The sequence below is a fragment of the Gymnoscopelus braueri genome (genome assembly GCF_963280865.1).
Source record: "Gymnoscopelus braueri genome assembly, chromosome: 9".
In the NCBI taxonomy this organism is placed as follows: domain Eukaryota; kingdom Metazoa; phylum Chordata; class Actinopteri; order Myctophiformes; family Myctophidae; genus Gymnoscopelus; species Gymnoscopelus braueri.
The window spans coordinates 42,758,669-42,775,491 of record NC_137610.1 but is presented as its reverse complement, the minus strand read 5'-3'; the positions used below and the strand labels follow the sequence as shown (position 1 = coordinate 42,775,491).

At 41.8% G+C, this 16,823-nt stretch overlaps 1 protein-coding gene across 2 annotated transcripts in view; it reads right to left on the bottom strand.

Moving 5' to 3' along the window:
* The window catches only part of agbl1 (AGBL carboxypeptidase 1), a 216,249-nt gene that overhangs the window by 25,100 nt on the left and 174,326 nt on the right, over positions 1 to 16,823 (bottom strand). For both annotated transcript variants that reach the window (XM_080436936.1, XM_080436937.1), the window contains exon 26: positions 6,659 to 6,801. In XM_080436936.1, coding sequence (XP_080293062.1) covers positions 6,659 to 6,801 — 143 coding nt within the window. The remainder of the gene's footprint in view (positions 1 to 6,658; positions 6,802 to 16,823) is intronic.

Here is a 16,823-nt window from a genome sequence, read left to right as displayed (position 1 = left end):
GCTGATCAGAGCAATGGTCATGCACCGCAATTTGAAATGATAGACACTGCATGTGTGCAATTTCGTTTTTTTTTGGTGTGACTATTGTCATGGCAGGCCCCTGAACAGCATTTGTTCCATGTTTGGTGAGGATTGGAGCAATGGTGTGCCTGAGTCCGCCTCAGGCGTGACTGTATGCATGGCGTTCTCGCTTCCTTCGGTCCTTTGTTGCTAAGCAACCCGACGCTCCGGGCTGTGGGCCGGCACTTATCCCAGTGTAAAAAACTCTGGTTCCGTTGCGCGATCGTGGAATATTTTGGACCCATAAGTGAGTCTCTGTCACAGCTCAACAAAGTGGATGCAGTGGAGCTTATACGAATGTATAAAAGACATTTAAAAAAAAAACTGCAATGTCTGAGAGGAGCACAAGACGAAGCAGCCGTACACAGCGCCATCTTGGATGACCAGTGTTTGTGTCAAGTTTGCTGTAGATTGGAGCAACAGTGTGCCTGTGGCCCCTAGGGGGGGCCCTAACATGGACCCTAGGAGCCCCTGATAAGACTATTGTAATGGCAGACCCCTGAACAGTGTTTGTGCCAAGTTTGTTGCGGATTAGTTGCACCTGTGGTGACCCCTAGTGTGGCTATCCTTTTTTTTTTTTTACCCTTTTTTCACCCGGTGCCAATTTGCTAAGTGATCCTGGGCACTATCCTGGGGAGAACATGCAAACTCCACACAGAGTATAGGCCCTTTCGCCAACCCCACCTAGGGTATGGGCGCTGATGACGCGGAGGAGAAGACACGCCCCCAGCACCCACAGCGTCCCCGGCGGGAATCGAACCCAGGACCTTCTAGCTGTGGCTATCCTGATGGCAGATGCCTGACCAGTGTTTGTGCCAAGTTTGATGCGGATCGGAGCAACGGTATATGCCTCGCAAGTCCGCATGTTACTTTTTTGACGCCCACCGTCGGTCGACACTCTAGGCAATTTTATAATTTAGGATGGTTCACCCTGAACAGGAACTATCCGTTTTTAAAAAGCAGGCATTATACTTTGCAGGAGAAGAATGAATGATTGTGCAAAGCCTTTGGGGACAGTGGACCTGCCCTACCGCTCTGTACTCTCTCTTCTATTCTCAGTCTGCATTATAAGTTTGCCCTTCCACATAATGAGTAACAGCAGCCTTTGCGTAGCCCTTCTCCCTCTGCCTCTACTTCTTCTTAATCTGCATATTGATTCAATTTGATCTAATACCGTAATAAGTGAACTGAATTAAGGGATCACAGCTTACAGCTTCCACCTGGACTCGCGTATTTCAAAGATAATAGGATTGGATAATTGTACGCTGTCCGGCGGAAACCTTGTATCGCCAATTTTATTATTTTATTCTCCGGAAATGTATGTCCTACTTCATCATATAAGAGTGTCGTACTCTCGCGGTGCGACGCGTTGTGAGCTTGTAGATCAACTCTTTCACTGCCGGAATTTAAATAAATAAATGAATCAGCCTTTGCCAGCGATTTTTCGATTTTCTTACCTTTTAAAGTAGTCACAGAATATTTATCTCCAGTATGATCAATCTGATGGTTGCTAATCACGGGGGGTTTCACTGTGCTGCAAGCATGTCTCGTCAAAAATACATAGTAAAACACAGGAGGCGAGATACAGACGATTTCCCAAATACGTTAACCAGGAAGTGAATGGAGCAGTAAATCACGTGATCTCCTGGTTCTGTGTGCATCTGGGGATGAAATGGTCAATCAAGTGTTAGTGAAGAGTGCCATCTAGTGGAAACACCAACAACAAAAAAAGTCGTCAAAATCGTCCGTGGCAGTGAATGAGTTAATAATAATACAAAAGGAACAATTTTGGACATACAAGGGTTCCACCCGACAGCATTGTAAAGCAGCACCTGTAGTGCTTTGAATGGGAATGCAGAGTGGATCCAGACACATTTAATGCAGCCAGCCGCCGGGGACATTGTGTCAGAGGAAGTGACACCCTAACGGTACCACTTCCCTCTTTATTTGCGATCTAATCTCCATGCTCCGTTGGCAGGAGAGGCGGGCGAAAAAAGTTGAGTCATTCTTTAAAAAATGAATCAAACATTTTTGTCGCGACGTGAATGTGTTTATCCTGCCAACTGTGAACGACGAAAATATTTTTTTCTGCGTGACTTAACTTTTCCTGTCGCTGTGTATACGGTAAATACCCTGCTGGGACACAGCCAGCTGTTTTATGTTCGAGAGAGAGAGAGACGCGATCTAGTTCGATAATGCAGCAGATCTATGAGGGCAACAGTGCAGATGAAGCCAGATAAATATTTTTACTGACACCAAACAGCTGGATGCATTCCACCGTCCTGCTTCTTTTTCCCCCTTTTTTATGTGTCTATAATAAATGCTATTGAATATATGTTCTTACCATACCATAATGAAGGAATACTCTGTTACAAGTAAACGTAGAAAAGTATTGGCATCAAAATATACTTAAAGTACCAACAGCATAAGTACTCATTATACAGAATGTCACATTTCACAGCTTTACAAATTGTATACAAATATTTTGAAAGCCGATCTACAAGCTCACAATGCGAAGCGTTGTGGCAATTAAGTATATATAGGTTTGACAGTACAATACAATATTTGCCTCTGAGATGTAGTGAGTAGAAGTAAAAGTATTGAAAATTGGAAATACTCCAGTAAAGTAAACAAAAAAAAACCCTCAAAATTGTACTTTATAAGTACAGTACATGTAGTTACTTTCCACCACTGATTGGATTTAAAAATAAATCATGTCAATATGTGGAAGCAAGAATGACACAGGGAATAAGCAGAGGAATAAGCAGAAGAATAAGAAGCTGTAATCCCATCCAGTTCAACAGACAGAGCAGCTCTGCTATTGTCACTGTTCACTGAGGAGATTGAATGGGAGGTCTGAAAATCAATAGAAACCATTCAGGTCCATTTTAGACGCTCACATCAATCACAGAGGTACAAGAGCCACTATGCCACACCGAGTCTGGACCACAACCAAGGGAAGAGTGTGTGTGTGTGTGAGAGAGAGAGAGAGAGAGAGAGAGAGAGAGAGAGAGAGAGAGAGAGAGAGAGAGAGAATCAGCAGCTATTCTTAGGCTGAAGGGGGAAAAAATACACTGAAGCTGAATCCAATAGTTTGAGAGAATGTTGAAGTCGAACCGCCGTTGTTGTGAAGCAGTCTGTGTGTTTTTTCATTCTCTTTCAATGCTTTGGTTAACGCCATCGATCGCCCGCTCACTCCGTAATCATTACGGTTTTCGGCTGCGGTAAAAAAAAAAAAACACATAGCCAGGCAGACAGAGGACAGAGAGAGAGAGAGAGAGAGAGAGAGAGAGAGAGAGAGAGAGAGAGAGAGAGAGAGAAAACAACAGTCAGTTAGTTACTGAGTGAGTGAGTGAGTCAGGGGCGAGCAAGCCAGGCAACGGGTGGGCCTGGGTAGGCCGTGACCCTCCCATAGAAAGCTGGCCCACCCTGTTTTTTTTTACACGCAATTTTGAAATAAATAACTAAATGCATACAATACGATTTCATGATGTCTTTCTTTCTTTCATTAAAACGTTTTTTCTTTTTATCGCGATGTTCTTGCCTAATAATAAATGATCACTTTTTTTCGCTCTGCCACTGGTGCAAAAAGACCCACACAACCCACATACGCTTTAACGCACGAACATCGGGAAAAAAAAAATACAACCACCAACCAAGCATCCGACTCAGTGAAGCGGAAATGTAAATGCTGTCTGCGGTGACTAGTGCACTTAAAAAACGGCGAAGCAAAGCTAAATGAAAAAGGAAAAAAAATGCAATATTGGAGGAAGAAAATACAAATCTCCTCCAGCCTGCAGCCCGAATACCCAATACGCTTGTCACGAGGATTACGATGACCACATTAACAAGCCCAATAATGACTTACTAAGTCAATAATGCCTATACTGCCGTGGACCCGGCGTCAACTTCATAAGATGCGCTAGAAGTTGTAGAGGAGCTGCCCCGCGAATGCAATCAAAACAAGCAAAAAGTTTCCAGTGACAACAGCTGGAAAAAAACAGTCCTTTTCTAATGACTGATTTTGCTGGTTGGAATAGGCTACTGTAGAGATTAGAGCTATGTGTGTTCTGTAAACCATGCAGCTGCTTCCCAGAGATGTTGAACCCATTCAATCCGGGAACTCATCTGTGTCACTTTAGATTTCTTTGGGCTATATTAAAAAATAGCAGATCTACAAGCTCATAGCACGGCACCGAGTGCCGCGATATGAGCTTGTAGATCTGCTATCTTTTGGGGAAAATCGTGAAAATGGGTGCAAATCTTTGAATATATATATATAGAGAGAGAGAGAGAGAGAGAGAGACACACACAGACAGACAGACAGACAGACAGACAGACAGACAGACAGACAACCACCTTAAGGACTAAAAATGATTGTGTGTATCCCTGCACTGTTTACACCAAACGACCTCGGTACATAGAAATACTGTTTATAAACAGAGCAACTGACTTTAATATAATTACATTTGAATAAATCGCTGCTACTTGTCGCAAAGGTTTAACACCAAGTGAATGCAAAACATCAAAATACTGCTGTCAACTTTCAAAAGTTTATACCAAGCTAACCTCTCCTAAGTGGATGTATAACTATTTCTGAGAGAAAATGTACAATTTCTATAGTTTAAGAAAGCTCTGTTTACACTTCTATTTTCAACATTTATTTGTACATACATTGTTTTTGTTTTGAATGTTTTGTTCCACTTTTGCTTTGGCAATGTAAAAAAATATGTTTTCTCATGCCAATAAAGCTCCATTAAATTGAATTGATATGTTCACAGACAAGCCTGCGGTATCAGTGTACGACGCATCAGCAATACCTGCCTGCCTATAGCTCCATACAGCTTACTCAATAGTAAGCGAGTTTTGTGCTTTGGGCCTTATAAGGCTTTGAAATCCCTGTATAACTTCGCTCCTCGCATCCGTGTAGGCCTATCCACTATAAAATCCTCAGTGTCAATTTAACTCTGAGAGTGTGGATTCAAATGAACTATTAAAAGGTCCATTTGGTATGCTCGGGCGACGCAGTGGTGAAGTCCCTGCCCGTGCACCACAGAGGTTGTGAGTTCGAATCCACAGTGGTGCATCCGGCTTTGTCAGGTGTCAAAACTTGAAGGACGAAAAAAGGTCCATTTGGTCCCCTTTGTACAGTACTCTCTTGACATTCAGAATTGTATTGCATACACATCTCACCTCCAGAACTGACGTGCATACATACTACTGTAGAACAAATCAATATGTAATATCTTTTGTTTTTAAGTTAAAGTTTTCTACCCACTATATTTGATTGCAAAGTTGCAATGAAGACAGCTCTGTTTACATATTCCATTATTCTAGTAGAGCTACACTTTAAATGCACATACATTTGTTTTGATTTGACTTCACACTTATTTTGGAAGTGTAACATAACATAATTGCGGAAAAATATCTGTTTCCAAAGCCAATAAAGCCCCTTTGAATCGAACTCTCAAAGTGGGGTCCATCCAGGGACCCTCAGCAGAGTTACTTCACAGCGTTTCAAATGGACCGTTGCAGGTCTGTAACTCTGAGAGTTAAAGACCTGTTACAGACCCATACGGGTCCATTTGGTTCCATTTGTACAATCTCAGAGAATCGCAATTGTGTATACACTGTAAAATCCTCAGTGTCAATTTAACTCGGAGAGTGTGGTGGAACCAAATGAACTTTGTACATGGTTACCTTTGTACAGTACTCTCTTGACATTCAGGATTTTAATGCATACACATCTCACCTTCAGAACTGACATGCATAACACAGCGTAACACTGTGTTCCAAATGGACCGTTGCAGGTCTGTAACTCTGAGATTGTAACACATGGAATGGTTCCATTCGTACAATATCTCAGAGGTATGGGTCCATTTGGTTCGATTTGTACAATCTCAGAGTTATGAGGGTCCTTGAAATAAAATGAAGGAGAAGGTAAATCATCCGCACACTCGTTTAAAGCTCCCAAAACTTATTTTATTAACTCTTTCACTGCCATGGATGATTTTTACGACTTTTTCGTTTTCAGTGGTTTTCCACCAGATGGCGCTGTTCTCTAACACATGAGAGATCACGTGATCAAAAAATCTCCACCACCATTGACTTCCTGCTTAGCGTATTTGGGGAAATTGCTGTATCTCCCTGCATTTTTGACGAGACGAGCTATATTCAACGTCCTGTAACAAGCGACCTGGGGTTGGGATGACTTTTTTCTAGCGGAAGCACAGTGAAACCCTCCGTGTTTAGCAACCATCAGGGGATCGATCATACTGGATATAAATATCCTGTGACTAGTTGAAACGGTAAGGAAAACCAAATATCGCTGGCAGTGGGCGATTAATTTATGTATTTAATCTGGCAGTGAAAGAGTTAATGGTGCAACGTTTCGACTTTATAGGTCTTCATCAGGCAAATACATTTGACCTTCTCCTTGATTCTTGCCTTGATGTCCAGCACCTGGCCTAAATACAGGTACAGTAGAAGATGTGCACACAATCTCCTCTGTGTGAACTGTCCCTTGAAATAAAATAAAATAAAGTAAAAAGTCAGAGAAGCGTGGGTGTGTAGAGCGTGCTAGGCTACTGTAGCTTACTTGTGTGAGTTGTGGTCGTGTTCGACGTGGTTGACCAGCCTCCGGCAGCTGTAGAGAGAGGGCACGTTCCTCCTCACAGACAGCAGACTGTGGCAGAACTTCACTCCCATCTCCTGCAGCTCTCTGGTGCCCGTCTGCAAGCCCTGGAGACACACACACATTCAAAAACGAATTTCTCCCACTGTTTTACACCTGTAAACCTGTGATGTGACAATAAAGATGATTCTTCTGACGCGCGCGTGCACACTCACACACACGCAGTTACACACACTTACACTACACGCACGTGTGATCTTGAACGTACACACACACACACACACACACACACACACACACCGGTTTGCACACACGCACGCATGCAGAGTTTATTGTAATTATTTGTTTCTTGTCAGCAGCGAAAAGTACAGGGGTCCATCTGCAACTCCCTGACACGCACGCACACAGCTATATCGAAATCAGTCAGCATAAGCACATCATGATTTATGGGTGCCACAGGGAAAGGTTCTCCTTTCGGCTAACGGCAAAGTGCTGCCAACACAGTTTTGCATTCCACGTATAATATTGACAGAGGTCACATCCCACATCAACTGTCATAAACTCTGTATAAACTGTTACTTAACAAGTCAGCGGGTCAAAGTCTGGAGGCAAAAAAATAACCAGATTATCCGTGAGTGCTGTTGACAAGTTTGCTAGCTTGTTACCTTTCAATTATGTATTTCTTCTGGCATTTCACGCTAGATTAATTTGCACGCCTCAAAGCCATATTTCTCATCCAAATTGGTAATGACATTTAATTACGAGGACGAAAAAAGCGTAATCTGAAAAATGCCCCAAACAGTCAAGATTTAAATAAAAACTTGATGTTTAGTTCCGCTTGAAGTGAGGCTCCACATTTGCACCTGATTGAGGTCAAACAGGTTTTTACTATCAGGGCAACCGACAAGATTAACAGCAAACATTTTAAACTTTTTGGATATAAACATCATTGCATTATATTGAGCAATAACACTCTCACTCTCTCTCTCTCTCTCTCTCTCTCTCTCTCTCTCATCTCAAAGATTTGTGATGAGACAAAGACGCTTTAAAGGGGTAGTTCACCCCCCAAATAACTTTTTTTCTATTGATTACTCACCCCATGGAGCCTTGAATTCATGGATATTTATTTGTTTTTGTCGCATTCCTTCCTTTATTATTTGATTATAATAAATTTAGCCCCATTGATTCCGGTAGGAGACACAAATGCATTTGTGTCTCCTACCGGAATCAATGGGGACACATTTATTATAATCAAATTATTGGCTTAGGAATGTGACAAAAACAAAAAAATATCTATGAATTCAAGGCTCCAGATGGTCAGTAATCAATAGAAAAAAATTTATTTTGGGGGTGAACTACCCCTTTAAGCCTGATTTATCCCAAAATAGCATTTTTTTGCACCGCTTTTTTTGCACCGCATATGCGTTGCATATGCGGTGCGTAATGAGCTTATTGAGCGGCTTTTTTCAGCATGTGACACCGTCATACGACGGAGCATAAATGAAGCATTAAGAGCCCATTACAGGGTCCTCCAAGGGTCAGAAGTTTGGAGGTTTTGGACTGATATTGAACCGATTAGTCCAGTCCATATACGGGCAGAGCATATGGCGTTTTTGCGCCGACGTCGGGCATGACCAGTTCATACAGATGTGACATTGCAACGTTCAGTGAAACATCAGTGGATTGTCCAAGTATTGTCATGGACATTGTCATTGTCAAAAGGAGGAGGACCATGGATAGATCCTTGGTCTATCCTCGGCCGCCTCCTTTTGTCCCTCTTCGCCAAATCTCTTTTGTGAAAATAGCCGATGTACTCGGGCAATTTCGCGTATTCCTCCGATTCTTCGCCCATTATGACATGCCTTGAATAGGGATATGCTAGTTTGATGTGGTTCAAATGGCTTGAAGGGAGAGTTCACCCCCAAAATGACCTTTTCTATCGATTACTCGCCGCATAGAGTCTTGAATTCATGGAGATTTTTTAGTTTTTGTCGCATTCCTAAGCCAATCATTTGATGACCGCCGGTCATCAAATGATTGGCTTAGGAATGCGACAAAAACTAAAGAATCTCCATGAATTCAAGGCTTCATGGGGTGTGTGATTGATAGAAAATAAGTCATTTTTGGGTGAACTCTCTCTCTTTAATGCCACGCAAGCAAGTGTCTCTATACAGGTGTCAGTTTACAGGTTACTATAGCTTGTGACTACTATAGCCTCCTCTACCGCCCCCCCCCCCTCTCTCTGCTTACTCTAGCGCATAACCACACATTTCACTACATCTATTTTTTATCATCCACTTTCTCCATCCATCCATCCATCCCTCCCTCCCTTTCTCTTCCCCGCCTCCTCTCTTCACCACCCATTCATCCAGTACCCCGCCCTCCACTCTCTCCATCCTCTCTCTCTCTCTCTCTCTCTCTCTCTCTCGTCTGCAGATAAGTGGAATGCAGCTGCATGGCCTGCATGCAAAACAGCACGGTGTGCTCGCGGCTTGTGTGTGTGTGTGTGTGGAAAATGTGTAAGTGCACAAGCGTGTGTGTCTGTATGTGCACATGTGTGTGTTTAGTTTCACAATAGATGGTCTATTTCCCACGAGACCCTTAATGTATTGACCCAATCAGCTATGTCAGTGTGTGTGTGTGTGTGTGTGTGTGTGTGTGTGTGTGTGTGTGTGTGTGTGTGTGTGTGTGTGTGTGTGTGTGTGTGTGTGTGTGTGTGTGTGTGAGGGATGGGTCTTCAATAATTTAGAGCGTAGGGAAGGTTTACATGTGCTGCATGTATAGAGACCTTGCCTTTTGCCTTGGAAACAAAATCAATGGCTATGTTTTGTCCGTCCGTGTGTGTGTGTGTGTGTGTGTGTGTGTGTGTGTGTGTGTGTGTGTGTGTGTGTGTGTGTGTGTGTGTGATCCCAATTACCTCTCCTCTCCTTGTCTTTCACTTCTATTCATTTCCTTCACATTTGCCCCACCGCAGGCGCCCACCTCCTATTCTTTTCTACCAACCTCCGACCAGCTCCTCTCCTCTCCTCTCCTCTCCTCTCCACATCACCTTCTCTCTCATCAGCGGTCATTTACTCCTATCAACTCCTCTCCCCAATTGTCTCCTTTCTATTACCCCCCATACTCCTCTTTCCTCCCCCTCACCTCTTTCTCCACCTCTCTCTTACTCTTTCTAGTCACTGTTAACAGTATTAACCCTTGCATCCCTTTTTAGGCAAACATTTTCATAATTCTTAAATGTTTTAATGCTCATAACCAAATTATTTTAAAACTCCCCTGGGTCCTTGTTCCCTCCTCTCATCTCCTCTCCCCTGATTCCTTGTTCCCTCCTCTCGTCTCCTCTCCCCTCATTCCTTCTGCTTCCAAATGCCAAATCGTTTCACTCAAAAAATGCCAGGCAATTTCCACTGTTTGTCACGTTCAAACTGACATTTTAGCAAGAAGTCTGCAGAATAGCAGATGAATTGGTGATGTGAAGCATAAGTACATTTACTCAAGTACTGTACTTAATTTTAATTCCGAGGTATTTTTAACTTTACTGGAGTATTTCCGATTTTCAATACTTCTACTCCACTACATCTCAGAGGCAAATATTGTACTTTTTACTCCACTACAATTAGAACACTTTAGTTACTAGTTACTTAGTTTGATTATTATTACAAAACATACATTAACCACTTCAGCCCTATATAGGCTACATTGGCTATTTGAAAACGTGTTGCGAGCTTGTAGATCGTCTATTTTCAAAGGATTTCATACATTTGGAAACTTGCAAAATGGGACATTCTGCATAATGAGTACTTTAACTTTTGGTACTCTAAGTATATTTTCACGCCAATAAGTACATTTTTAATAGTGGATTTTTTCTTGTAACAGAGTATTTCTTCATGGTGGTATTGATACTTTTACTCAAGTAAAAAATATGAGTACTTCGTCCGCCACTGCTTTATACTCCGATGTACGGCGGTGTCTGAAATATAGCAGCTTTACAAGCTCCACATTTCATCGTGTCACACCATGAAGTATAAGCCAGGCTTAAGGAGTGTGAACTCTAGCCAACCAGCCAACAACAGGGTATCAGTATGTTTTGCGTTAAGAGGAAATAAATCCTATGTTTTGTTACAACTTTAATTGGATCTCTAAGTCTGTCTTGCGACAATTTTGGATGGAAGCGAATGGAAGCGTTAGACGGAAATGTTGGACGCCGGTTTGGTAGAAAATAACTTGGAATGAAGCCATTATTCCTTTTAGGTTTTTTAGGTTAATCCATTAATACCGGGAACACGGTGTCATTTTTGTATTTCTTTGGGCTATTCAAAAATAGCAGATATACAAGCTCTTAGCGCGGCACCGAGTGCCGCGCTAAGAGCTTGTAGATCTGCTTTTTTTTTTTTATCTTGAAAATGTGTGCAAATCTATGAATTTTTTATTTATTTAGAGGGAACATTTTTGACTCAAATATTTGCTTCAGTGTATTTGCTACTGTGTAGACAGTGTGTAGTAGAAACATTTTAACCACACAAATCTTGTATGGGGGTCCCTGGCACAAAATACTTTCAGATGGGGGGTCCGCGGCCAAAATGCAGTGCTCTAGTCTAGCTGATGTTTGGCCACTGTCTACAAAGTTCACTGTTTTGCCAAAGATTGTACTACGGCATATTACAGTGTATATATAAATACTGTACCAAGGTTTAAAGGTGATACGTTTCACCTCTGTTAATGTACTGTAGCTTTAGTTATAACTTAATAGGTGGCAGACAGTGATAAATTACATTTAGATACACTTTTAAATTGAAATGTAAAACATCTGTGGGGCGTGTCTTTGCATCTCCATGCCCATAACACAAACAAACCCAGGATCACCTCAGGATTCATTATGCAAGTGAGTTCTACTTTTTTTTTTCTTTCACTGTCTTTAACTTTCCTTGTCCTCCACATTTCCTTTAGTAACATAAAACTTATTTCATCCTTCTTCCACCCCCCCCCCCCTCCCAACAGAAGCCTAATAACACCTGCAAAAATAAAATGATGAATACAAAAAAATGGAGTGTGCTCAGAATAATGTTATGCAGATAAACATCCTGCCTGCACTCAGACAAGCTGATTTGTTGGGAGATAGGAATTAATAGACTTAATCCATTGAGACCGGGAACTCTAGAAGGCTGTGTCATGTTTAGATTTCTGTGGGCTATTGAAAAATAGCAGATATACAAGCTCATATCGCGGCACCGAGTGCCGCGATATGAGCTTGCAGATCTGCTATTTTTTTGAAAAATCTTTGAATAGTCTTTGAATATATATATATATATTTTTAAAGCAAACATTTGTAACAAATCTTTACTTCTGGGGGGGCCCCTGGAACAAAATATTTTACAAATGTTCGCTTTAAAAAATACATATATTCAAAGATTTGCACACATTTTCACGATGTTTCAAAAATAGCAGATCTACCAGCTTGTATATCTGCTATTTTTTAATAGCCCAAAGACATCTAAAATGACAGAGATGCGTTCCCTGGTCTCAATGGATTAAATGTCACCGCAGAGCTTCTGGCTGTGGCTGTTGGACACGTAAAGGGAAAAAATAAATAAACATAGACGGCAAATATGAGTTTAGAACATAAATGCTGGCAAACCGAAGTCAGCTGAGGATTGAATGAAAATACTAGATGTGGCTTTCGATTATTTAGTCTAGAATGTTGCTGTCAGGGCAGAAACCTTGTATCTCCATAATATTTTTTTCTCCCCCATAAAATGAATGCCTTACTTTGGCGTAAAACAGCGTTGCTCAAAAGCAGCGAAAATTAGCCGATCTACAAGCTCACAACGTGTCGCAACGTGCCACATTGTGAGCTCGTAGATCTGCTATTTTGCAAAAACAATTTAACTTAAAGTGGTTAAGTGTGTCTGTGGGTATTATAAATATTGAACCAATGAAAACAACAGCGTGTGACAAAATAACTGCATTGGATCCATTGGAACACAGGTTATTCTTTTCCCCCATTTCCTGAAAAGTAACAGTTTTGAACATATATACCAGGTGTGTCCAAAACCAAAGTCAACAGAGTTCAAGAAATAGTGGTCAGAGTGGCCGTGGATTGAAAAGAACGAAAACTAGACGATGCTGAAATGGCTTTAAGCAAGCTACTGTAGTGGAGCTGTAGGATATATGAGGGCAATGCATCATAACTTGTGTCCAATAGTTTCCAAAGACAAACTCTCACTGTAAAGACAAACTCCTTCCTCCGTAATGTAGCAGAGGAATGATTCTTAGGTTTCTTGCCGTGATGTATTGAATAGAGAGAGACACAAGAAACACACACACCTCACTGTGGCTAGAGATACTCATCAGCAGTGGTGAAGATCCATCAGCAAGCCACTTCATGGTATAGTGATGAAATGAGTCCAGTTTCTTCCATTTTGTTCTAGGTTACCTTCAGTATACGTAGCTCTACTTTATTTCCCATCTGAATTTGCTGAGTCATTCATTCACACCTACTTCTGCTTTAGAAATATATGACGTATGGCGTTAGTTCATGCAGGGCACGGGAGTCATATATACGCCTCAGTCTGCTGATTGCTTTCAATCAGCCACGCTTTCCTACACACCAGAGCCTTCTATTAGAGAGTTGCGCCAATGAGGGGTCAGAAACAGCGTCGCGTGGTTCATGTAGCTGGAAATAGTGACAAGGAGCCGTCGACTTCAATGCATTCCATGAACTTCCGGTGTAGGGATTTGTCACTATTCGCCAATGTATGTGTATGTAGAAGACCTGGCCCGAAGAAGTGAACGGAGTTGGCGTAACTCTCTAATAGATGGCACTGCTACACACCAATTCCCTCAACAAGGCGGTCCGTTTAAATACGGCTCCCTCCTCCAGTCTTGCATTTCTCAAACGTTTAAACTGAATGTTGAACTGGAATTCAATGTTTGCATGGCTCTAAACTGAATTCAATGTTCTATGTCTTTAATGTTAAAATGCATTCAAGTTAATCTGATTAAATGTCTTGCTATGGGCCCACTCTTGTATACCTAGCAAAATTTAGGGAACATCTTCAAAAAACGGAGCCATTAACGCCAAGTTTAACTGTATTCCATGTGTTGCAATAAATGGTTAAATCTATTCGTGACGTGAGTGTTCCTGACTGAATTAACTTTAATTCTATGATGGAAGTCAATAGGGCTTGGAATCGGGCTAAGACCCTGCAAACATTTTGAGTCATACATCACACAGTAGATAGATACTTTATAGAAAGAAGACCGACGGCCACAAGAAATACGCTCCCCTTTGGAGCCACGCTGTGATTCAGTTTTCTTTTATCCTTTTTCTCCCAATTTAGTCATTTTGCCAATTCCCAAACCCCCCCTTGTAATGTGGTCCCTTGTCACCGCTGGGCCCTACTTTCTGAGTCATCTCTTCCCTCTGTCATGAAAGTGAAATATCCCTTTAACCCATGTGGATGAACACGCTATTATTCGCCGGTGCAGCAGCAGAGATCGTCCCCTCCCTGCACAGTCAAGATGTGGAAATTTATGTTCATTGGAATGAACCGCAGAGGAACTTTAACTGCACCACTCTGACACCCTAAAGCTATATGTACTATTTACACTGAATATTATGTTTCTTCTTAACAAACGCATGTGTAAAAGCCCAACTAGCAGAGAGGCTGTATAATGATCCTTACATCCAACTAGAAAGTTGGGTTGAGTGGTGGTGCTTGAGGAAAAGTCATGGGGTCACCTAAATCAGGCTTCATCATGCAATCTGCTTACAGATTATGAGATATTGTGTGCAAATGTAAAAAATAAATGGGGTCACTCAAATGGTTCTGTTATCCTCCGGTGATCATGAATGTGTTTCATGGCAATCTGCCCCTTTGATTTTGAGATATCATGCAATTGGAGATTTTGACCAAAAGGCCACCAAAATCAGTAGGGCTCATCTTTTTTTATAGAAAGTTTCATGGCAATCAGTCCAGTTTGATTTTGGAGATAGTATTGTAGGCCATTGGACATCGCCTAGGGAGGATGACGATGCACATGCAATTGCATGGCAATCCAGTCTGTGGTGTTTGAGATAATTATCATGTTTGGTCTCGGACGGACGGACCAACCCAGTCAGGAGGCTGCATAAATGTGTAATATTGAACGGTAACTAGATTCTACCAAGCCCCCAGAGGCGAGGGTGGGGGCGTTGTCACATTCTAATACAGCCCGAAACCCCAGTCTAGCACTTGCCTCGGTGGCGTGCCTCGTTGATCATTCGACTGCCAATCTCCTAGGATCGAATCCCCCTGCTGCCACTATTTTTCCAACGACTGCAGACAATCTTTTTTGCCGATAAAGTATAGTTTTTGACTGCAACGGAGGCGCGCCGTCTCAAGCGAACTTGAGAGGCACTGCGAGCGAGCTCAGACGAGCAAGTCGCCGTGCCGAACGTTGTGAAGTTCAATTAAGCCGACTCAATACCGTCCGAGTTATGTACCGATAGGGTAAGAATCGTAAATCTGGGGTTTTGGGGTGAGCGTTTGCCCCAAATGCCATACAGTTATAACGCTGCTTAAATCAGTGATTCTCACCATCTTCTTTTATTTATCTCACGTACCCCAAACTGTGGAAACACTTCCACAGTTAGGGGTACGTGAAATAATGGGTCCGAATGGACCCATAAAGGTCAGTTATTTCCCATTTGTACACTCTCAGAGTTACTGACCTGTAAAGGCCCATTTCAATCATTTAGCTGGGGGACCCCCTGGAACCCCCTCAAGGACCCCTGGGGGTCAGCGGACCCCACTTTGAGAAACAGTGGCTTAAATGATGACACTATTTTCTTAAGGGAAACCAGTATGTGAAAATGTATGGAACTCATTAATACTTGAAATGATCTGTATTGTTCAGTAAAATAAAGGTGGAATAGCTGAACTGTGTTGAGATGCTTGTTAATTATAAAAAGAGGCAGAAATGATAGACGATTATAGAGGCCAGATAAATCAAAAATAATTTGTTATCTTGTTATTGTCGTGAGTTTACCTCAAGAACCCCTTCAACAGCATAATAGCTGTGACTAAAAGTCAGACCCAAAGTTAACCAAGGACTAGCAGAACTTACAAAGATGTTTATTTTGAAATATCAAAGTTTGTGCTTCAGCTGTTGGTAATTTCAATGTCCCTGACGGCGACGCAACCGTTTCCTAGGAAACTATTCATGATGCTTCATTCAGTCCCTTATGCTCACGTTCCCTTCATGTTTATAACATGAAGATCAATGTATATGCCTTAATCAATCAATCAAACCCTATTCAACAAACGACAGGGTAAATAGACATAAATAGAGAGCAGAGAAAACAACGCAGCGCTTCAAGGTAACTATGGATACCAGGTAAACATCATAATCTAGTATCTGTCTAAACAACATGCTACCTGATTAACGTTCGTAGTATTTGTGGTCCAGCACAAAGTACGTCTATCTAAACAACACAACAAACACGTTTAATATGACTATTTTTACGATAGGTGATGAGCATAATTGGTGTTGAACAGCAACTATTCCTGGACTATATGTGATCATCAGAGCTACTTTATCATTTTGTTTTTCCTCTTCTCATTATGGCACTCAGATCAGTTCAGCACAGCGGCTTTTGTAATGTAAATCATCTCTTTGAAAAACCTCCACCTCTCCTCTCCTCACTTCCTCTCCTCTCTTTTGTGTCCTATTCTCTTCCCTCTGTTAGTCCATCGTCTGCTCAAGAGCCGTGACAATCTCAGGACATTTGCTATTAGATAGTGGAGAATCACAGTCGTATAAAGCTTCATTGTTCATGTCCAAAAGATAGTTTGAAAACTGCTTTTTCATCAATAGAAAATGAAAAAATTCCAGACTTTAATTCAAATGCTCAAATTAGGTTCATGTCACGGTCTCCATAGAGACCTCCTCGATTCATCCACCTTTACAATGGGCGAAGCTGATTTATCAATTTCCCCCAAATTTAAGCTGTTTAACATTTAGTTTTACCAAGTCTGAGCGGATCTGAACTTGACCTACTGTGAGAGCAGACTACGGGAAACGAGACTTGCGTGATGGGGCCATATGGACAGAACGAACCATAGTGCACATGAGTAAAGCTGGCAGC